This window comes from Erithacus rubecula, assembly GCF_903797595.1.
Source record: "Erithacus rubecula genome assembly, chromosome: 6".
NCBI classification, from domain to species: Eukaryota; Metazoa; Chordata; class Aves; order Passeriformes; family Muscicapidae; genus Erithacus; species Erithacus rubecula.
The window spans coordinates 49,343,765-49,367,701 of NC_136688.1; the positions used below are offsets into that span (position 1 = coordinate 49,343,765).

The following is a 23,937-nucleotide window of genomic DNA, read 5'->3' on the forward strand; positions in this document are numbered from 1 at the left end:
CCTGAAATCTAAGCTTTCAACTGGCCTTTTAAACACATTCACAGCCATGCTATCATATCAAACAAGCACCTGAATTCTTCCAGCACTTGATCTCAAGAGCAGGGTGAAGAGACCAGGCTGATGCACACTATGTCACCTTAAGGGGAGTGAAATGAAACACTGAACTAGATTCTCTCCAAAATGGTTATGGCCTCAGCAACCCACCACCCTGGTGACAGCTGTGGGTGTCAGCACCAAACGTCCTATAGTCAGAAAGTCTTAAAAAAAAAGATTTAATTATGTCCTAGAGGTTTGGAATTCCTGTTAAGGGTCACTTTTTTTGTACAAGGGATGTGTTTAACTGGGCAGTGATTTATCCCTGCTCTGCCTGTATGTTTGGAATCACACTCCTTTATCCCATGTTATTCTCAGCCAGCCTCTGAACTGAGACAGTGAAAGAATGCCTGCAAAACAGACTAAACAACCATTTATTGTCTGGCAGCACTGATACCATCCATGGCCAGCCCAAGGTTTGAATATTAAATAGTTCATCTTTAACAGTATGCTCATGTCCTCAGATAACTGAAAATGTCTCCTCCTGTGGGTGCAACTGAAATACAGCTGATTCCAAGGGAGAGGAATTACAGAGGAGTTGTAAATGTGAGTGGGAATAACTGCAGAAGCCAGTGGAAGGGCTGAGAACTCTAAGCCTCAGGGTATTCAGCACCACATATAAGCAGGCTCTCACGAGGTCTGAACAAATGCTACATGAGAGGCAAATTATATCTCCAGGCAGCTTATTTCAGGAAGGTAAGATAAGGGCTTCACAATCCATCCTGTTCAGAACCCTCTTCTGGGAAAAACATCTACACAGTGAGTGGGTGACAACCTGAGGAAGAACTCAGCTGATACAAACAGCAACAGGTACAGGAACTGACTGTGTGAGTACTGCAAACACAGGCACATGAATTTGAACCAATTTTTCTTTACTTTCAGGACACATTATGTACACCAAGCTGGGTGTCTGCTTCTGGTTTTTAGCACTTGAATGTTTTATTTTCTGATCTGTATTATCTTGACCTTTAGCTACAATAATGATCACAGAACTGTTTATTTTGATAAACTAGCTAGCTGAAGGCCAGCCAACAGAAATAAGGCACATTTGTTGTGCTGATATTTGGTTTACTTTGCTGTATAGACTGCAGCTTGTTGTATAGACAATTTCTTTCAGCAACAAATCTGGTAGCCTTGAGAAAAAAAAAACAACCCTCTTTGAAGTCATAATTGGGATCAGGTTCCATGTTGCTGAAAGTTCATGTTTGCTCATGAATATGCAGGTAGGTTTCAGGAATCCTCTTGGTGATTGTGGAAGTGCTGTAGGGAGCTATTCAGAATTTGTGCTTTTGCAGAGAAATTGTGAGCACTGTGCTTCCACCTAAGCACCAGTTTTGCTCCAAACCTACTGAGGTGTCACTGTAAACAGGTCTCTCTGACCTTCCCCCACCCCAGAGGTGGCTGCTGTGCACAGGGACATGTCACATCCAGCCTGGCTTGTCACCAGGTTATCCCTGCACAACTGACCCTTAAGAGCTCTGGGAACAGCCTGAAGTTTACCTGGAAGGGGGTTCTAAGGTACCACAGTTCAATACTTCAAAACAAGGGCCAGCTACATCAGATGACAAATCAACACCTAAAAAGGTAGAAAGAGAGGTAAAAACCAAAGTAAGGGCAAATTAAGGCTTTTAAAGAATAATAAAAAAGTAAAACAAAAGTTTGATACAGACTTTTATCTACATCTTTATTACACTGAGATGAACAAAATGGGCAAATTGAGGAAAATGTAATGAACAATGCCTGATAACATTTCAGGGTGCTTTTGAAAACTGCCTTGACCTTGAAAATGACCTCTGGGACATGAACTGCAATTACACGAGTCAGGAATTCACCAAGACTCCTCTGAGAAACTGTAACATCTCAGAAGCATGTTAGTATGAATTAATCAGAGAACTTGAAAATAGTACTTGTTCAGCAAACAAATACCAAATAGTTTTCCTATCACACTTCCCTTTCTAGAACGTTAAGAACATATTTCAATTGTTGTTATAAAATAATCCATCTGCTTATCTAGAATAGAACACAGCACTGTTTTTCCTACAGCTATTTCCCTTTGCTGAATAACAAAATTAATTCTCAGTGAATGAAATAAATCTAGCAGAACAAATCTGCATATATTGTAAACAATATATTTGCATAAGTTTGTAAAAGCACTTTCAAAGTAAATTTAAGGCTTATCTTTTATGTATGGCTTAAAGATGACAAAGAGTAGACTGCAAGAACAGCGAGGTCATAATTAAAGTCTAAAGTAATTAGGACCTAGCTTATTTATTACTGGATTTAAGAAGCTGCTTTTCCCCCCAAAGAATTGTTCTACTACTTCTAGAGAAAAAAAACAACCTACTTTTCTATTCATTGTTATGCCCTTGCTGGCACTGAGATGCTTTGCCTGTGGGTGATGGAGACAGTCTCTGGGAAACATTTTCAGTAATATGCTGAAGTCAATGGCATTGAATTAGAAATGTCAGCTCACATAAACTGTAAAGAAAAAGACAAAAGCTAAGCCTTGCTATTTCTAGCACAAGTTTGAAACTTGTGCAATAGGCCTAGGTTTGCTTTGCACTTCTGCCTTTTCCTTGGTTCCTTGAACAAACATAATAACCAGGCTAACCCACCTGTGTTATCTACATCAAATAAAATCACCTTTGCTAAGACTGCATCTGGGCTAGCAACTTTCTATTCTACAAAAGACAGATCTAATAGTTTGCACTCAGCACTGTTCAGATCACAACAAATAGTTAGTAATTGGAATTTTTCTTCCATAAGTAATAGCAAAGACACTGAAGTTCTTTTGAATAAAGGAGATAATTAAATATTACATGAGATATTTTAACAAAGTATATTTTCCTCACTGAAATACATCCTAAAATAAATACCCCTAGTTTAAACCTCCTGGTGCAGTGAAAGAGAACAGACAGTACTAGAAGTATCCCTGTGTCCAGTGTGACTTCAATTTTCACAGCATGATTTAACACTCATTATTTATAACTAGAAACTAGTATTTGCATTTCTATACTATCTTCCACCTGAGAATATCAGGGACCTGACAATTTCTTGATTACCTCCTCCCTCCAGAGGCACTCAGATCAGGTAAAAAGCTCCTGAAAAACAGTAGAGTGAGATTTCTGCAACTTGCCCAATGTCAAAGAGGAAGGCAATAGCAAGACAGTCTAATATTCTTTCTCCAGTGTTCAACTCACAGATGTTCACTCTTTCTGTACTGATCCCACTTGTAACATTCACTACTTTTTTGTGTGCAGCATGTTTTCAGTAGCCCAAGAAGACATACAGTGTAGTAAACCAAAGTACATAGTACAGAAGAAAATGGAGCTACTACTTATTGCTTTGAGATATGACCTCTTACCAACATATTTAAAACAATTTCCAATTTAGCCTTTATCATCAAATGGAAATTTTATTTATATTTTCAACATGAAATACATTAAAATACAATGCTGGGCTGACATACATGCTTTTCTGCAAGACTGATAAATTCTGTCTTGCATATTCTGATTTTAAATAGATACAAGTCCTCTTTAAAACTTTTTCTGTACTCTGCTGTTCATGATAATTTACTCATTATTTATAAAGCACCAATTACAGGCTGTACATAACTAGGGAGTGATGACATACAACAGAAGACAACAATTACTTGGTTGTGGATTAGCAAGTGCTAAGTTACATACACATTTCTTCAAAATTCAAAAGCCAGCTTCCGTGGAGTCATGAACTGCTTCACAATTTCATCTGTGACCTGCTTCCTTCTTTCTTGATGAGCTGCTACCAAGGGCTGCATTGTTTCAATAAGTACCTTCTTCAGCTCCCCTGTGAGCAATTCCCCACTGGTGTAGGCCTGCCAAGAAAGTGTTGCTTGCTGAACAGGGTGCCATTCACAAAAGACTCAGTGATCAGCATTTATTTAAAGACAGATTTGGATGACTTAAAAGTAAGTATGTGTCAGAAGATTATCTGGTATTGACTCAGAAAATGCAACTTGCAGAGTTGCTTGTTGCCTGTTAAAACATTAAGGCAGCTGGCAAAGTTCATATCTGACAAGTTATTATAAGGACTGAATAAACTACATTCACAAGTTTAACTAGGAAATCCTGTAATTACTTGCAGGAAACAGCAACTTTCCTCCCTAGAATCCCAGTTCAAATAAACAGTCACCCTAATCCATTTTTTTTTTCAATAAAAGGTACAAATTCTCATATTTTTCTCTCATTGCATTTGGGTAAAAGACTAGATGTAATTAAAATATCCTTTTTATAGCAAAGACACTCAGAATCTGTGTTCACATTAGTCATAGTCACAGTTGGTAACCCATTCCATTGCTCAATATTGAAAAGCTTTAGTTTAGAAGCACAGGCCAACAGTTTATTGGTTCAGCCACATTTAGCAACCATGGCTGGGACAGTTAGCTATATTTGAAATGACAATAAACATGATAATCTTCCCTTGTCATGAAGCCATTTGGAACACCTGTTCAAGGTGTAAATGCTGCTGATGTTCACTCAGCAAGTGAAATACATTAACAAGAACAAATGGAATTGCAATTTCAGTGGTGTGGTTTGGGATGTGTGTGTTAATTTTGCTTGTTAGCTTGTTATAAAACACCAAGGTTGCTTTCTCTGGAAGTGTCCTCTGGTGCTACACGTGAAGCAGTTGCACTGATGCTGCTACAGGGGGTGAGTTCATGTTTTCTACTCAGGTTCTGAGGCACCACTGCAGTGAGTAGCAAGCTGTGGGCCAGGCTTTGTGCTCTGCAGCAGACTTAGGCTGACATTCTTGCAGTGGTTGGAGATTAATTTAAAAAGTCTCTTTAAGTCAAAAGTGCTTCAGGTTTCCACAAGGAATTTACAACAGCACAGAAAAAAGTAGCTATCCAACTCTGCTCTTGTGTGGGAAGGAATAGAGGGCTGGAGAAGAATCTGCAGCTTTTGATTTTCTTGCAGCTGTTCCCAGCAGGAGAAAGCTGATAAACCAATGTGACATGGGTGTTATCTGCTGCAGCTCCTGCCTTCCAGAGAACACACACAACCTAGTACTGGTGATGAAAGGAAGGGAAATGGCTTGCTACCAGCTCTGGGGACAGAAGTCTGTCAGACAGGCTTAAAAGAAAATGCAATATATATGAAACAGATTTCTCCTGGGGTCAATGAATCAATTCCTCAGAGAAACTGGATTTCTTGTGATAATAAGGAAAAACAAAAAGCAGCAAGCTCTAGACATGAGCTCCTGTGGTTTTGCAGAATGTTTAGGTACTTCACAACAAGGAACAGGCAGAGTGTATTATACAATTAAAACAACATTAAACCCAGAGTGACCTCATTTGAAAAGTAGGGAAGATACTGTCCTACAGAGTGTTGGAGATTCCTGTGAAAACACTAGGGATTTTATGTTTTAAAGAGGAGACAGATTGCCCTATGAGAAAGAACACTGCAAAGAAACAAAAACTGAGATACTAACAGTGAAACTTGCAAGGGATGGAGAGCATGAGAATAACACCAAAATTACCTTCCTGGAGCAGCTTCACAGGAGGACTGAGCTACAGCTCTGTTGAGGGCTCAGGTACAGCTTTGTCCTCAGAGCAGGGAATGAATAACCCTGTCTGCAGTTTGTTACTCACCTGCTTCAGCTGCTCAAGCCTGTCATCATCCTCCAGGAAGAAAGTCAGGTACATAAAGGACACGTCCACGTCACAGTTGCCTCCGTACTTCCTGTGCTCCTCAATGGTGTCCCTGCCCCCCGAGAAGGCGTGCTTGTTAATCTGAAACAACACCAGCAGCTCAGGCTGTAACTGCCACCACAATGGGGATTCCCTCACTGCAAACACTGATGTCTCATGATCATCCAAATGCTTTACTAAGGATTAGCTGAAGAATCAGTGGGACAAGTTAAAGCAGAGCCTCAGGACCGAAAAAAGGAGGTCATTAGAACCCAGCAGGGAAAATGGCTACACACATATTCCTCAGACTGCATAATCAGAACAAAATTAAGTGAAAATAAAAAATTATCTACCCAAGACTCAGCCATAAAAGTTGTAAGTCTCTGTTGCTGAAGCTGTTGGATACAATTTGTGCTTACAGAAAATGTACTTCCTGTAACAAAAACTAAGATATTTACTTTATGACGAAATGAATTTTGAAAGAGATGAAGATGTGGAAAATCCTGCAGAAATCATAGAGATAACCTAATCTCCTCTTTTCAGGGAAAAGGAAAACAAGAGAAAGCAAAGTTAAAGATGACAAAAGTCTGTCTACTATACTTAAGATCAGACCAATGCCCAATTGTTCAGTTTAAAAATGGAATATTTGCTGTCAGCTTCTCTCTTTTTAAGCACAGTTTCCTATAGGCAGATGAACAGCAGTATTGAACAGATGCAATTCCCATTCCCAATAAATTCAGAAGCCACTGGCCTATTTTGAACAGTTATACATATGTAGAACTCTCTGAGGATGCTAATCTTCTTACAAATTTAAGGAAAATAAATTGCTAAGTGGAGGGGAAAAAATATTTCTTAACCATATGCTGAGCTTTCATTTAGCTCTTGTATCTTTTGAGATACCACAATCAACCTGCCAAGAGACACATTTGCATATGAAGTAGGTGTTTTTTTTAGTTGTGGCATCTAGGAGCTGTTATATATTTACAATTTATGAACATTCCTACTATCTGTATGGGCTGTCTAGTGCTTTTTTTGAATCTCTCTAACCACCAAGTTACAGATGAATCTTGTGGCAATGAACTACAATCAAAAATCATGCACCAAGGAATATTTTAAGGAAATGAACTGCCACCTGCCACATTGTATCTATTCTTATATTGTAGGGCAGCCTGAATAGCTGTCTCAGCATCTCATCTGTAAAATGAAGTTTTTACATGCTCTTCGGCACTCATCTTCCTCCTTATTAGATTTTGTAAGCCTGTGTGAAATTTTTTTAATGTCTTTTATCTCTACTGTTTATGTTCTTCTTAAACAGAGAGTAATTAAATACAATATCCCAGGTGAAAGCATATTTTTGTAGAAACACAAACTGCTTCCTTTCTTAATCTCAAATTAATTTTTTTAACATATTCTGGCACCTACTCACCTGACTGAGGATTTCAGTGACCTACCCATAGTGATGCACTGATTTTTCCCCCCTGAATTTCTCTGAATCCCTCAATATGACTATAGACATAAAATCCAAGTAACACTTTATAGGAAAACAAACAAGTAACTGAGTTGTAATTTGCTGATAGGTACAATAAAATAGTTTATTAAAATGCTGTCACTTATCTCATTGGATTTCCCAGAATCCTCTTAGCCATTCCCAATATATAATAATTTTTTATCTTCCATGTACCTTCCTGTAAGTTTTGAACCTCATTAATTAGCCATGTAGCAATAATCTGAAAAATGCTATAAGCAGTAATTTTTTTTTGTCCAGCATAGCATTCTCTTTCTAATCTTCATTCAAGACCAGAAGTCACTTTTCCTAATATATTTGTTTATTTATTTGCTATAGCAGTATTTAGTCTTCCACTCCAGCTCTATTTCCATAAAGACTTGTTTCTGATGGGCTTCAGAAGCTGAAATAAATCTCAGCTTGTCCTCCATTACTCAACACTTTACATCATGTTCAGGATTTTTCTTTATGTGTTTTATATTCCAAGTAGCTACAATTATTTTTTTTTTCATGTAGTTTAAAGACAGTAGAATTAGGACTTATGAACTTGGATCTCTTTGCAGACCACAAGTTACTTGCCAGGAAGAAAACATGGAAGAATGTTACCAATATTATCATTAACCAAGTATTCTCTTTCCAGAAATTACAGCCTTTTTTTTTTTTTTAAGTAACTCTATAAATGTGCAAATAAACTGGAATTATTATAATCCAAACACATAAAGAATTCAAATTCCTCAAAACAGTACTGCTTAATCAGTTTCTACAAAAAAGAATTAAGTGTTATGAGGTGGCTGTAGAAGAGTCTTACCATAAGAGAATTGATCCAAGCCTGTCTAACAGAAACAACATAATTATCTCCTCTTCTTGTTGTGACAGTTATTTAATGTCTGGTTTCATGCCTATAAATTCCTTCCCAATGACTGATTTTCACTTTCTTTACCACAACACAGGTGAACTTTTGCCAAACTAAATCATCTGACACCAGGTAAGAGCAATCTTCCTTTGAACTTGGAAACAAACTAGGAATATACTCAGAAGAAAGAAACCCTTCTGAGTTGAAATTCAGCATAATGTTTACTTGTAAATTGGAGTGAGCAGATTTCTTTGTGAATTTACAGCAATAGATTCTCAGCAGCAGAAGGGTCTGACCTGTGCTGTAGCTAACACTGTGCAATGTTTGGTGCTCCCAACAGTGAAAGGCAGTCAAGAGAAAGAGCTGTATATTAGGTTTACATCATGGCCTGTCAGATTTCAAAACTACAGCAACATAATACTTATTTTAAGAGCATGAGCCTCCACAGCTCTTACTCTTACATCACGGCTCTGCAGGGATCAGAAAAACAAACATGTTTTGCACACTATCCCAGCTAATATTTGTACTGTCAGACTAGCTGGTAATGCAAAACATCATACTTGATAGTCTAGCTAAATTTGTGTAACTCAATCAATTCCTGAAGATGCTTTGCCATTAAATTCATATATGTTCAAGGAAAACACTAAAAATTGTCATTGTAACCAGAAGCTTCTGAAGGTAGTGTCAGATATCAAAAGAGTATCAGGCAGGAGCTGTGGGCCAACCTCTGCAGCACTTCCTGATGAAGCTGGAGACTACCTCTACTTATGTAGAATTAAAAACCTACAGATATGGTTTAGGGGAGGACTTGACAGGGATAGGTTTATGGTTGAACTCTATGATCTTAAGAGTCTTTCCTGACCCAAATGACTCTATGATTCTATGACCACCACTCCTTTCTGCTGTAAAGCTTTGTGCTATCAGAGTTTGCAGGTCCTTACCTTTGTCTTGATTTGTTTGGGTGTATCAGTGAGGAAGATGGAAGAGTTTGGGTCACTAGCACTCATTTTGGTCTGTGCTCCTTGTAGGGCTGGGAAGAAGACTGAGTGGAGTAAGGCTGGCTTAGGCTGTCCAATTCTTGGTGCTACATCACGGGTCATTCTAAAATAAGGATCCTAAAACAACCATCAATGAAAAGCACAGAATAAAGTTGAAAAACATGATTTGAAAGCTGACTGATGATGACTCATTCATGCCATAAGAAATAATGTGAAAAAACCAACACTGCAAAAAAACCCCCATGAAATATTCCAGAACCTACTTTCAATCCAGTTCATTCAGAACACCAACAAACAAAATCCCCTTTTTTCTTTTCCATAGTGCTGTACACTCTGATTTCCTTAAGTAACAGGCATATTTACAAAATTTTACATGCATTCAAATAGTTGCTAAAACTATGCTTAATATGTCTGGAGATGCATGCAGCCTAAGATGAAAGCTTTCTCCCAAAGCATTTTAACAACCAGCAGAGAATCTGAACTAAATCAGCAATCAAGCTGCCAGTGCTGTGCTGATGATATGACCTAAACCAAAGTGAAATATTACTTCATAATATTGTGGCAGATGAATGTATTTACATCATCTTGCAGAGTCTGTCTGTGACAAAAACAGCTAAAGATTCAGACTGTGCAGGATGTGATTTCTAGAAAAGTAAAGACACTATTACTCTCATTTGTATCTGATGTTTTTCCAGCTCTCACTATAAATCTGAATTGTTAAGGTTCTGCAGCCTTTCTGGCAAACTATTTCAATGCTTCTTTATTTTTACTGAGAAAGGGTTTTTCCCCATGGTTCAACTGAAATCTCTTGTGCTGCAAGTTGAGCTCATTCCATCTTGCCCAAGTTACCATAGAGATGGCCAAAAGTTTCTTCCTACCCCCATGTCAGTGTGCTTTTGCATAGATGTTACAGTCTTTGCTTTCCTAGATGTCAGCTCAGTTGAACAGAGTTGAGATCAAGAGAGATCCAAGAGTGGATGAATACATAATTGTTGAGTTAAGCCTTCATCTTATCATCTTTTAGGTCTTTCAGTTTCTGTCACACAGAGAAGTGCTTGCAGAAATGTTTTACAGATGCCTTGAGACACCACCATGAAGCCTGAATGGTACAATACAAAACCAAATCCATGAAAACCAAATTAAAACAATATGATTTTCATACCTGGTCAATAGCACATGGGATAAGACACTGAATATTCTCCTTGCCATTGAATATCTGTGGAAATGATGAACTGAAGGATGGAGCAGCTTGGATAGCAGGAAAGCTGATCTTACCTAAAAAACATGTTTGGAAAAGCTAAGCAATCAACAGAAGCAGTGATAAATAGAGAGAATTTTTTGCAATGTGTAAAATGCACAAATGAATCATCCAAATACTTAGCTGAAGACCAAGCTCTACCTTTAGCAAGCACTGCTGCCTTATCTGAGGAAACCTTTTCATCTTTACCTTCTGCAATGTCAACAAACCTTCAACTGACATAGAAACTAGTGACAAAAGCTGTGCCCACACTGACTTCAGCAAAAGTTCACCACTGCATACTCTCTTATCATTGAACTATCTACCCTTTCCAGAAACAGAGCTGACTAAGCTTTCCATTTTTTTTTCACTTTGTGAGAGAACAGCTACAATGATCACATAAGCTTCTAAGATCTTAAATAACTGCCGTAAGCACACTGTATTCAAGAAGCATCTCAGATATGCCAAAACAGATATGTTTTCTTTTTTATACAGGGCTAAATCACAGCATGCCCAACCTGGATCTGATCAAAATCCTATCAGAACAGACAGCAAGACTTTTACACATGTGATGAAGTCATAATCACAATTCTCTTTTATCAGAGCATTGCTATAACAAGTGCAAATCTCTTCCTTTGCACAGTGAAGGCTGAAAGCTGTCACTGGCCTAATTACTGGACAAAGAATGATGATCATGCTCAGAAACATCCAGGATTTAATGTCATTTTTACACAGACTCTTTTTTCTTGGCCATGTGACAGAAACCTGCAATTGCAGTGATGTAAATGGGAGACTTGAGTTACCCAGCATCTTGATTAATTAGGCTATTCAGCACTCAACTTTTTTCATATATGTAAATACCTATGGGTATTAATGCAACTTTTTCTGACAAGTTTCTTTTAGGCATAAAATTTCAAATTAGGCATAGAAATTTCTAGGAGGTCAGATTGTCTATAGCTCCAATCACTATAACAGAAGAATAAAAAAGAAAATAGAAGAAATAGTTAGTCTCTGTTTTGGACCATGCAACATTTGTGTTTTGTATTTTACTCTTACTAAAGTCAGAAAGGTAGATGTTATTCTAGAAATTTCATTTTAAAGTGTTTTCTGTTCTGAAGGAACAACAATATCAGAATCTGCCTGGAAACATAATCCTCCTGCTTTTTCTGTCTGTTTCATGAGTGGCAGACACTAATCTCTTTAATCCATTACTTAAAATAGCTCAATTGAAAGTGAAAGCAAACACTGTTTCTTGTAACCAGTATGATTTCCTACCAATGCAATCACTGTCTGTAAAGCCAAAGATTCCTTTCACTTGGTTAAATGTGACATGCTTCTGAACTTTGACAATGTTTCTGTAGAACCCAGCACTTGTCCTGTAAGAAAAAAAAATGTGGAAAAATAAATGAGAAGAGGAGAGTGTATTTACAAACTGTGACTGCAAAAGCTGAAAACATCAAAAACCCTGCAGGAATTGAATCTCAGAGTTTCAGACTTTTTGTGGCCCACTGAGATAATGATTAGAGAATCATTTACAAACAGGAATTTTATGCCTTGAAAGTTTAATTTGTTCTTCCCTTCCCCCAATAATGGCTACAAACCTTCTCCTTTAAACTTCACTCAATGCTCTATCATTAAAATAATTGAACAAAGCAAGTTGCTGCAATGCCTCTGTTAAAGTCAATAAAGTACAAACACAACTGAGAGATTTTGATACCATCTTAAACAAATCCATCTGAAGTTTCTTGGTGGTTCAGGTATTTTTAAACTTTAGCTGGTTTAATATACTTTTCATAATTTACACACTGCACACTCAAATATTTGCTCATATGTTTTACAGGAGAATGACAATAACGTATATTAAATGTTGGACAGAAGCAAAAATATGTTTCTATTTCAAGTGTTACAAAACTTGTCCTGATGCTTTCAAATTTAGACACACTTATTAAAACATTGCTAGTGGTCAGAGAGAAAATACACACACTTTTTTCACTACAATGCATGAAATAAATTTATACTTACCCTAAATAGTCTAAATCCGAAAATATAAAGGTTTTATTGACATCAAAACCACATGCAATGATGTCTTTTGCATTTTCTTTAGCATATTCATATGCCTTCTCTATTGTCATGTCCTTCCAAAGGTACTTCTCATCATCAGTTAACTGTATTACCAAGGGAACATCAAATACTTCTTGCAGCCACCTAATAGAAGCAGACATGTTTTACTCCAAATTAAGTTAAAATGAAGATATAAATCATGCAGTTAAAATATGTTTATATATTTAAACAAAGGTATACAGAGGGGTCTGTTCTTTTCTTTGTATGCATATGCAGTTATATTTATGTGAACTGATTCAATGTTTTATACAGGTGATAATGACAACTGACCTGGAAAAAACCTCACACTGTTTTCTGCACACATGACAGAGATTACCAGCTGCAAAGGACCCAGAATTCAGAGAGCCTTTACCTTTCTGAGCCCAATATCTCTGTGTCCTGCTGCTGCAGGCACCACCTTACAGTTATGTTACTGAATTTTGTAAGGAACTGGTTTTTAGGAGCAACAGAAATTCTAAGGAGTGCCACATGGCTAAGGGAGTAAGGAAAAGGGCTTTATGGTGATGCAGGGACTGTGATCATTTCAGTGAAAAGGTAAGACTGAATTAAGTTCATTAATATTCACCACATAATTAGAACTTGCAAAGTAACATTTGGGCAGTTTCACAAGCCATGTACAATGTTTCTTTTGAAAAAAAAATCATTAACACAACTGGTAGAAATAGCTTACTTTGTGAACATAAATGGGATAAGATGACCAACGTGCATTGCCTGAGAGGATGGCCCTCTGCCTGTATAAAGGTAAAAGGGCTTCTTATTTTCATAAGCATCAAGTACTTGGTCCATATCTCTAGAGAAAACACAGAGAAAATAAAACACAATTATTTAGTAAGAAATAACTACAGTTAAAATCCTTAATTCAAAATCTGTGTGCTTTTAAAGCCAAAAGTACTTATATATAAATTAGAGTATGTTAAGTGTCCTAGAAATAAAAAAGTTGTTTGCTCATTTTTTAATTCAAGAAAAGCATAGTCTCCTTCAGTCTCCATGTGGGAAAAAAAAGAAAAATGAAATAAAATCTGAAAATTTAATGTTGAAATTATGCAACTTTTAAAATTACTTCATTGGATAATAAATTCTAGGGCCTAGTAAAACAGCCAGGGATCTTTTCTCAAATAGGTTCAACCAAGTAGTTTAGCTGACCTCTGGTGGAGGTCATGCTCTTAGTCATGCTCAGGCCCTTCTGTGGAACCTGCTGATGCCATAGCCCAAAAGCTCCAATTAATTGTATGCTAAGAATTAAACAGTGAAGGTCATTGGCAGAATCATGCTTAAGATTATATCCTGAGCTTTTTCTGTAGCAGAAACAGATGCATGGGAGCCCTGCTAAGATCATCAGTGGCACCTGGAGATCTCTGCCAGGCCACTGTCTCTGGCTGCTGACACAGAGTCAAAATGAGCCTGCACTCTGAGCACATTTCTTCAGTTTGGGATTTTTGAGGACACATCAGAAACCCACACAATCCAGAGTTTCAAGTGTTGCCAGGGGAAATCTGCAGCAGTTGCTAATTTCAAATGGCACAGTTGGTTTGCCGTGGTATAAAAGCACATGGTTTTTGCTAGTTACAGTCTTCTCCCAACAATTCTCACAGGAAGTCTGCCCAACAGGACCTTTTGAATTTTAGTAAAAGAACTCACCTGTGGGAAAAAAAGATTCCTCTACGTAGAAAGTGGTGAGGTTTTTGCCCAATAGCTCTTTCTAATCGATTAATCAGATCTGTGTCAATTTTACTGCTGCCAAACCGAACTATAATCATAAAATGTTAAAAAGAAATAAAATAAGCACAGCATAGCTACAACCAGATCTTGAAATACAAGAACATACCAATGCAGGCTAGATTAAAAAAGACACCTTTGAGTAAAAAAGTTGAAGTCAATTTTCCTAATTCTGGCCTGAAGTCCCAGCAGTCACCTCCAGTATTATCTCTGTGCTAGGAGGCTCAGCTCACTCACAACATGCAGTATTTCTCCATCCACAAATTACTATAATTGCAGTCTTCTTAAAGCAAAAGCATTGATATTCCAAGCAAAAAAACATGCTAAAGAAACACAGATCACCAACTTGGCCTAAACCATACATTAAAAATGCCTATGAGGCTCTGAATGTTTCTCTCTTGATATCTAAATTTTCTGCTGTCAGACAACATCTTCTTTTGCTTTCACTCAAACTACATCACCAACCCAAATACTCTTCTGCAGACTTGAATCTTCTTTAATATGAATAAGATTACAGACACTGCTCCCCTCAAGAGGCTTGAAAAGGAAATGCATAGTGCTTTTCATGGCAATCAGAAAGATTTATGACTTGGTGGTTTAGGAAAGCTTGTGATAGACTAAAACAGCAATATTTTCTCTATTCCAAGTAATTCTGGGATCCTAATAATCAGGCCAATGGTCTATGATTTAAACTTTGAAAAAAATCTATGTAAGAATCTACATAGATTCATTGCTCCATTCAACATTAAAACTATTCAACAATGCACTAATAAAATGCAAAATGCATCAAAATGGCAAATTATAATCTGAATGAATGCTAAAAAGAGCTCAAATAAGCATGAAAATGATTCAGCACATCAACAGCAACTGCTAAGAGACTTATCTGACAGAAACAGAAAGCATGAAAATGCCCTGGATTAACTGGGACTAGCTCCCCCTAGAAATATTCGTGTACTGTCATAGAAAGTGATTAGAAACCTCTCTGGGGTATAGAACACTTCACTTCACTGGAAATGCCTGAATATCTTTACTAAACATTCACAGGCTGCACAACTCCCTCTTCTTTGCCCATGTTCACTTTTTCTGTTAAAAAATGGATACTTTTTCCCTACCTATTTCCTCCTATTTTAATGTCCAGAAGAACTTAGACTCTGTGCTCACAAAGAATCTGCCTTTCTAAACAGCTTCTGACAAAGACACAGTCTCCACTCCTAAACAAGCTTTAAAAAAATTCCTAGTGCGCTTTTCATCTCTGGTGCTCTAGCTTTTACCAAAATACAGCTTTCAACTCACTGTGCAGAAGTCCTGGGAACTGCCATTTTCAAAAGCATATTTGCATTTGCTGAAAATTCATTGTGTACTTTTTCTCTTTGCCATTGCCCTGTTGTAATTACATGGAAAAATGTATACCCTAATATTTGTTATGCAGTAACTCTGGTGACCAGCCAGTCTTGATGATCCCTAAACAGTTATGACAACTATGAGATTCTCCTGGAGGCTGGAAGAAAGCAAATGCCTATCTTAAAGAAGGGCTAGAAGGAGGAATTGTGGAATTGTGGGGGACAGGCCAGTCAATCCAAGGAGGAGCTTGAGAGAGCTGGGATTGCTGAGCTTGGGGAAGAGAAGGTTCAGGAGGGATTTTATCAATGTGTATAAATATGTGATAAGGGGAAGTGGGGAGGAAGTAAAAAAGACAGCACCAGACTTTTCTCAGTGATGCCCAGTGAAACAACAAAGAGCAAATGATACAACATAGAAGAAAGAGGAAATTCCATTTAAACATACAAAACCCCCTCATACAGTGCACATGGTCAAACACTGGAATGTGTTGCCCAGTGAGGTCATGGGATCTCCATCCTTGGAGATTAAAAAGTCCTACTGACAAGCAATCTGCTCTAGCTGACTCTGCTTTGGAGAGAGGGGCTAACTAGATGGTCTGAGAAACTGCCCAACTTCAGCCATTTGGCACCACTTGCAATATTCAGCTTACTGAATTATCAGAACAAACAGCATAAAAAGCTCTTTCTTCCTCATTCCTCTGCTCTTTGCTCTTTCTCAAACAAACAGATTTCCAGGGATGTTAATATCTAGTACTGAGCTGACAGAACCTTTCCTCCCAGAATATCTTCAGGCTGTTTTGTTGTGCTACCATACACTTAAGTGCACACCTAGGATAACCATTTGAGAAGAAGACCTCTTTCAATTCAAACCCTGATTTAATTTCTTCTATGTTTGATTAAATGTAAGTACAGTGGCAACTTTCTCAGGTACTACTAGTAACAATTATAGATGGCACAAAAATTTCCCTTAGAGTAGGAGCTATCCAGTGTAGCAAGTTCCTGGACAATACTTTTACTGTTATTTTTTTAAAGGGAAGGAAAAGAAGGAAGCTTATCAATAACAACCAGCAACTGCTTTACATCCTGAAGTGGCTAGGCTAGCATTCTCTGAAAAATTTCCAACACAGCACTTAGAACAAGCAAAATGACTCATTTATCAAATTCACTAATCTGAGAGTAGTGTAAAGAAGTAAAAACTCTTTAGGCTAATTCACACTCTATGGAAGATGAAAGATCTTATGTACACAGTTACTGTGTACTGTGGAAAAAAAAAGGCAGGAACTCATTTACAGTAATTTGTTTTTAGGAAGATCCTGAGACTGTGCCAACACAATTGTGCAATTCTTTCTTTTATAAAATGCTCAGAATCCCTCCCTCTAAGAAAACCCCCAAATCACTTCTCTGTAACCCTCATGCAAGTAACAAGATTATGAGAGATCTTGTCCACTTCCAGAGTCTAATAAATATATTTATTTTCCTTCTCTTGCATTGATCTATATTTTTCTTTGCACACTTCTCCCTTTCCAACTTTTTCTTTTTCCTATTACTTCCTGCAGACTCAGCCAATGTGTGCATACATTTGACACGATCTCTCAGTAACATCACAAAGAATTAAAATAATGCTGACACAAGCAACTGTCTCAAAAGCAAATATGATTACTGCCACATAAGGGTGTATGCTCTATTGGGAGAAATAAACTACTAAACAGACCTCAGCAATGTACAACTGAGGTACTAAACATGAATTGAAGATAGACAATAATGAAAAAAGAAGGAAAAACTGAGAAATTAAAGAATAGTTCTCTCTCTTGTTTCTATGCTAAACTCAAATAAGTCATTCAAACTTTGCAAGTTTCATAACAATCCCATCTGAAACATTTTCCATTACACTGCATGTTTTTGAATGAGCTGCAACTCCTTCATTCCAGCCAGCACTTGGCTGCCTGTAATTGTGCCTTCTGAAGAAGTCATTAGACTTAACAGATTTCTGCTTGTGGATCATTCCTGCCCTCCCAAATCTATAAGAGATGTGAAGAGTGGGTAGGAAGAATTCTTCAGCCTGGCCAAAATACTGTTCTGCAATCCAGCCACTGAAGATGCAGATACTCAGCCAGTGTCTTCATTAGTGTAATTTCTAATAACAGTCCTTACACCAAAAAACAAATCATATTAAAACTTGGATTTTGAACTTAGAAGTTCTTTGCAAAGTATTTAAGTCTTTCACAGGAAATCTCCACCCGGGGCATTTTCATCTCTTACAGCAAATTCTTTAGAAATGGAAATGCTAAGATTAGACATAAATTAAATGTTACCTATGATGTTTTGATCTGGATTTGTTATGATGCCTTGCTGTTTCTGTGGTCATTAGGATCACTTTACATAAATTCCTTAGTAGCAGTGAAGGAAGAGTTATACCTATGAGCTTGTCATAATCCACGCCTTTAGCATTTGATGTCTGCACATTCCAGGGATCCACTAAATCCTCATCCTCTTCTTTAGCTGTACCATTGTTTATTAATACAAGATCTTTTGGAGGCAAGCCTGCTTGATAATCTTGTCCTGTTGTTGTTTTATATGACAGTTTTAACGATAAGAGCATCCTCACTGCTGCATCAATTTCATCCTGAATAGAGGAAAAACCCAAACAACTGTTTGCCTTAATATACTTGAAGCAGAAAATTACATTAATGTCCCAACCTTTCAAAATCCCACATCCATGCTTTGATCTGAATTGCATCATTAATAAACTCTAAACTCTGTTCTATTTAAATGTTTTCAGCATCAATGTCAAATGTAGAAGAAAAGCAAATACATAATCATTAGAATATAAATCATCACCATTGCCAAGATATTTGAAGCACCTCTACTTTGTTTTTCAATTTCTGCCTAGGAAAAAATGCTTGCTTGCTTTTCAGAAGTATAACAAGCTTAGCACTTTTTACCATAAATTTCCAAGGCATATAAATAAAATACAAATTATTATCTAATTTACTTTACAATGCTTTTGGTGGCTCACCTTAAAAAATAATTTATTCATTACAATTCATTGACAGACTTAAAGACAAACTAGAACAAGAAGTTATGGTTATGACCTCTCCAATATAAAGCTATCATAAAATCTCATGCAAGCAATACTTAGAACAACACTTCATTTGACTCCCAGTTTTCAAGGCTTACTCCCATAGGCAATACATTAATAGAGCCCATATTAAAAACTGAGCTCTCCTTGCCAAAATAGTGATGACTATTTTGAAATAATAATAAATGGAAAATTACTGAATTGTTTAAGGGAGATTAAGAAGAGCCTGTCAGTACAGTTACATGAAGACATATTTGATAAAGTCTACAAAAATGCCTGGACAAAAAGACTTTTATGAACCATCTAAAACCAGGCAAGAATGCAAGAGACATAAATTAGCTTGAGAAATAAATGCCTTAGATTCTGTCACAGGGTATGGCAACTGGATGAAGCAGACTTCTAAGCCTAGGTCTCTGTTCTGACTTCAAGAGTAAAAACTTCAGTCATGCCAGTGACTACCTTACTCCAGGTATGCTACAGTTCACAGAATGGACATAAACAGTTTTTAACAAGAGTTTTTCTCACCACAATGCAAAATAGAACAGTAAAATTCTTCAGCACTCAAAGAGAATGGGTCCAAAACATGAAATGCAAATACCTTGGGTGCTTTTCCTGCTTTCAGTGCTCGGACTTTCTCTCCTTGTTCAGTCACTCTTTCAAACAGCTGAAGTGGACTCAGAGACTTCAAATCACAATTCGGGCTGTCGGCCATTTTGCCAGACTGCACTAAGTTGAGGTACAACTCAACTGAATTTACCCTCTTCCAACTCTTTGGCTTGGAGATTCAAAACAGCAGCAACAAAGAGAACTGCAGGAGAAAAAGTAGTATGCTTTACTCTTTAGTGCAAGTCTTCAAGATAAGGTGAACAGAGTAAGAAAATAAAAACTATCCCTACCACATCTGTTCATATCAAACTGATAAATGTGAAGACAGTACACAGTGAGCTTCAGTTTCACACAAAAATGGACAGAGGCTGACAAGAGTGTTAGGTAAATTTAGACATCACTGTTCATGTTATTTGTCTATGTATTTAACACTAGAACACATTTTCAAAGTCAAATTCTTGGCAAAATAAAAATAATTAAATACGTGTATATACGTGGTTCAGAGCATCTCAGAACAACTGGTAGAGGCTATGTGATTCCTGATTAGTTAATGTTCCTGCACTGATACCCTGTCAATTTCTGGATGATGAAACTTTCATAATTACGATATGAAATTTTGTCTCAGTATATGTAATAGAGTAGTTCAGCCCAAAAAAAGATACACAGGAGCAAAGCTTAGTCATCTCCTTTATGGCTTTCCTCCAGAGGTTACAAAACACAGTGATGATCGGTGAGAAATGCTGCTTTCCAAAGAATCCTTGGGTCAGCAATAGGGTGTAAATTTGCCTATGTTTCTCAAAACTATGCAGGAAAAATAACAGGAGATGGTTTAAGATGAGGAGATGGCTGAGACTAAGAACACAGCAGTCTGCCTAAGTGTGCTCTGTCATGTGTGCCCTTGCCTACCAAGTGGGAAGCTCTGTGCCCATGTAAAAGACTACTGACTTGCAAAGGTTTTGTCTCTCTGGAGAGAACCCCTAGCAAATTACTGATCCACTGCTGTGCATGCAGCACAGATTGATTATTAGCAAAAACACACGTTCCCTTGGCTCCCTTTTCCCAGAATTAAAACAAACAAAAAAATCCAAGCAAAACGAAACCTCCAGAACACAGCAGTGGCATTAGCTGTGCAGCAGAACTTCAAAGCCTTCCTTCTACAAGAAAATCAGTCTAATCATAACCTTGGTTATATGTACATAGTGTTTATCTAAACTGCTACTGTAAAAAGCCTTCACCTGCCTAGCAAACTTTGAAGGTTGATTTGGGTGGTTTCCAAAACCATACCTGTCATCAAGGCTCTGTTTGTCAGTCACCTGCAATATTCCCATATTTCAGCTTCAACTGAATACCCTGAGAAGTGGATACATCCACTTGTTAATGTAATTTGTTTATTAACTCTTGGATTACCATACTTAGATGATATGATAATATTTAAGTTTTTAACTTAATTTGATCCCTTTAAACTTGACTTTTTGCAGTTCGACAGTATGATTTAAAAAAAAATAATTTTAAGCAGATCAAAAAATTTTGATGCATTCCTACAATTTAATTACATCTTTTAATTTGGATATTGCTTTTGTCTTCTTCATGGGCAGAAAATATTTTAAATGTTAAAGAAAGTATAGAATAAATGCATATTAGAAAATGTTTATGAAGATTAACACATAGCTCTTCTGTAAGAACTTGCCACTTATATTTACTGGCTTCAAATTACACAAAATAATAAAGATACAAATAAGAATTTTCTTAGGTGTAGAACAAATTGTGACTTGTTGTTTTAACTTAATTCTTTATGAATGATTGCCTCCATTCAGAAAGGCTGAAATGGCAGTTGACTTGGCATATAGAGTGGAAAGCAGCAAATGAGACTCCTTAAAATGTCTGGAATATTATGGATTTATGCTGAAAAGAGAATTTCAAATGAAGGTGCATCTTCATTGAGAAGTAGCAAAAGTAATCTAGGTGGTCCAACAAGAAATGAGGATATTGTGACTATAAAACGCAAAATATATGGACTGCTACCTAAAGGTTATCTTTATTTACCTCAGTACTGCCTCTATCAGTGGAATTCAAGTCACAAATGAAATAATGTGGAACAGAGGTTTTTACCTTTTGAAATTCATTAATGCAATCGTGAACCATAAAAAAGAAATGTCTGGATATTCTACTATTTATCAGGACTTTTTTTTCTTGTTTTCTTATTGATATTATAAAAAGTAACAGTCCCAGACAGATTACATATCACAGGCAAGCAGATCTGAAGGAAAAAAAAAGATGCATAAGAATTGGAGAATGAACTATTAGGATATTTAGGACCAGAGTCTAGAACAACCCAGTGTGAACTTGAAAGCCAAGATGTGTGTGCTTTTTCTACCTAAGAAATGCAGGTGACTTATAAGGGTACTGCTCCTGTGTCCATTTCAATACATTAAATTGCTATGAGACAAAGCTCAAAAACTATTCTTGGCAAAGGTTATCAGAAAACTGCTGCATCTCCCTCCCTTTCCAACTGCCTGACCATCACAGACCTATGATCATTTTCACTGTCTGCAGTCTGACTTGGTAAGTTAGAGATCTAAGAATTAAAAAACAGGGTTTCACATTAAGTTAAGAAAACAAACATTGCATGAAAGTACATTATGACTTCCAGACACAACAGTAATACAACAATACAGAAAAAGCTTTCATGAGCAAATGAAAGAATGTGAGACTTAGTCTAAAAGCACTTACATTCCTGAAAACTGTTTTTCCTCCTGTAGAAAAAATCAAAACAAAAAAAAAGAAAAGCAAAATTAAAGTAGGTAGCATCCACAGAGATGTCATGTGAAACAGGCCATGAGAGGCACTCCAACACAGGCTGCACTTTATAGCAGACCTACCTTCTCAGTCATGGCAAATACCAATTTACGCACGAAATAACAATGAAAATGCAAGACGGCTCCCCAAGACGACAGATAACGGGACCATTCAAAGCCTGAGGAGTCACCAGAAGAAAGCCCGACACGAATCTTTGCTATAGTGCAGCGGTGTAAGAGCAAAGCTCCTGCTGTGCACAAAATGACCCCACACGCCAATGCTCCCTAATCCCGGTGTCCGGCAGCGTTCCTGCCACGCCCTGGCGGCTCAGCAAAGCCACCGCCCGCCCTGCCCTTCCCAGGAAAAAGGCATTTCACCTGACTTTCCGGAGAGGTAGGGAATGGAGGAAAGCTCTCAAGTGCATCACGCATCTGCAGGGCAAGGACAGAACGTGCCCGGCAGAGACCCTCCACACCCGGCGCCTCGCACCGATCACAGGGGCGGCAGTGACCGCCCAGCCAGCGCGTCCCGCCCGCCGGGGTCTGTCCGCGAGTGCCCGTGCCCGTGCCCGTGCCCGTGCCCGTGCCGCTGCCCCTGCGGGCCCGTGCCCGTGCCCCTGCCCGTGCCCCTGCCCCTGCCCGTGCCCGTGCCCCTGCCCGTGCCGCTGCCCCTGCGGGCCCGTGCCCGTGCCCGTGCCCGTGCCCGTGCCCGTGCCCGTGCCCCTGCCCGTGCCCCTGCCCGTGCCCCTGCCCGTGCCGCCGCCCCTGCGGGCCCATCCCGCCGCTCCTCACCCGCCGCTCCTCTGTCACCACCATTGCATCACCCCAGCCGGCACGGCCGGCGCGGCTCCCGGCTGGGAAACACCACCTCCCGGAACCATTGCCTCACACACTCCTTCCTCCTGCTCCAGCCACCAGCCCAAGGTAGCGCTCTCCATCCCGCTCGCAGCGGGGGAAGAGGAGATTCTGCCCGCTCAGGGAGCCGCGATCTGACCGCTGCCCTTCCCAACACGCGGCCCCACAGCGGGGCTACCACATGCGGAACTGTTTGAGTGCGGTCCTTGTTTTCACCCGGCGCGGTGTTCGAGGCGGCGCGGCGGCGGCCGGCAGGTGAGTTCCGGGCGCGCCGCCGGGAGCGCAGGTACCGCGGGGTGGGAACGGGAACGGGAACGGGAATCACAACCGGAACGGTGCCGGGTGCTGTTGGCCCGGCACCACGGGAGGGCTCGGCGCCTGGGGCTCTGGGGAGAGGGGAAGGAGCCGGGCTCAGTTGGCGGGGCCCTGCCGGGAGCCGCTTCCTCGTGTGGGGCTGCTCCGGGGGCAGTGGACAGGGCCGGGTGTTTGCAGGATGGTTGGGGCTGGAAGGGCCCTCTGCAGGTTGTCCCGGCCGGCGTGTGCCAAGCAGGGTCACCCAGAGCGGGTTACACGGTAACGCATCGGGTGGGGTCCGAATGGCTCCAGACACGGAGAATCCTTCACTGAGCAGCCTGCCCCAGCGCTCTGCCACCCTCCAGGAAAAGGAGTTTTTCCTCGCGTTGAGGTGGAACTTCTTGTGTTTTAGTTCATGGCCATTGCTCCTCGTCCTGACGCTGGGCACTCCCGAATGGAGCCTGGCACCATCCTCTGGGATGAGACATTTGTGTCAATTGATGAGCCCTCGGTATTCTCCAGACAAACACATCTCCCACTCTCTCATAAGAGAGATGCTGCAGACCCCTCACCATCTCTGTGGCCTCCACTGGAGCCTCTCCAGTAGCTCGTTCTTTCCCCTGGGGACTGTGGGGTGTTAGATGCTCTGCTGTGCCCTTACTGAGCACTCCTCTTCAGTGCCTTCAGGCAAATCCGGCTTTTGTGGAAATCCAAAATGCTGTAAACTTCTCTTTTAGTTCAATACATTACACGTCACAATCTAGTTACAGGATGTTTC

At 39.1% G+C, this 23,937-nt stretch overlaps 2 protein-coding genes across 6 annotated transcripts in view; one reads left to right on the forward strand and one right to left on the reverse strand.

Annotated features, from left to right (window-relative positions):
* Window positions 1-3,488: 3,488 nt before the first annotated feature.
* WARS1 (tryptophanyl-tRNA synthetase 1) lies at window positions 3,489-22,892 on the reverse strand. Of its 3 annotated transcripts, XM_079308200.1 has the most exons (13): window positions 22,803-22,822; window positions 21,946-21,968; window positions 21,325-21,472; window positions 19,208-19,417; window positions 17,946-18,153; window positions 14,113-14,221; window positions 13,145-13,264; window positions 12,376-12,558; window positions 11,629-11,729; window positions 10,279-10,391; window positions 9,060-9,233; window positions 5,723-5,863; window positions 3,489-3,946 (listed from the first exon to the last, which is right to left on the reverse strand). In XM_079308200.1, the coding sequence occupies exons 4-13, from the start codon at window positions 19,319-19,321 to the stop codon at window positions 3,788-3,790; spliced, it is 1,422 nt and encodes a 473-aa protein (XP_079164326.1). In that variant the 5' UTR covers window positions 19,322-19,417; window positions 21,325-21,472; window positions 21,946-21,968; window positions 22,803-22,822; the 3' UTR covers window positions 3,489-3,787. The 3 variants fall into 3 exon arrangements, with proteins under 3 accessions (XP_079164326.1, XP_079164324.1, XP_079164325.1); XM_079308198.1 differs by lacking the exon at window positions 21,325-21,472 and having other exon boundaries at window positions 22,803-22,892; XM_079308199.1 differs by lacking the exons at window positions 21,325-21,472; window positions 21,946-21,968 and having other exon boundaries at window positions 22,803-22,859.
* A 92-nt stretch (window positions 22,893-22,984) lies between these two features.
* Window positions 22,985-23,937, forward strand: part of WDR25 (WD repeat domain 25) — a 58,863-nt gene continuing 57,910 nt past the window's right edge. For 2 of the 3 annotated variants that reach the window (XM_079308193.1, XM_079308195.1), the window contains exon 1: window positions 22,985-23,120. The gene's annotated coding sequence lies outside the window, so the exon portion shown is untranslated. Of the gene's footprint in view, window positions 23,152-23,937 lie in introns of all 3 variants that reach the window. The other variant, XM_079308194.1, reaches the window with a different exon arrangement.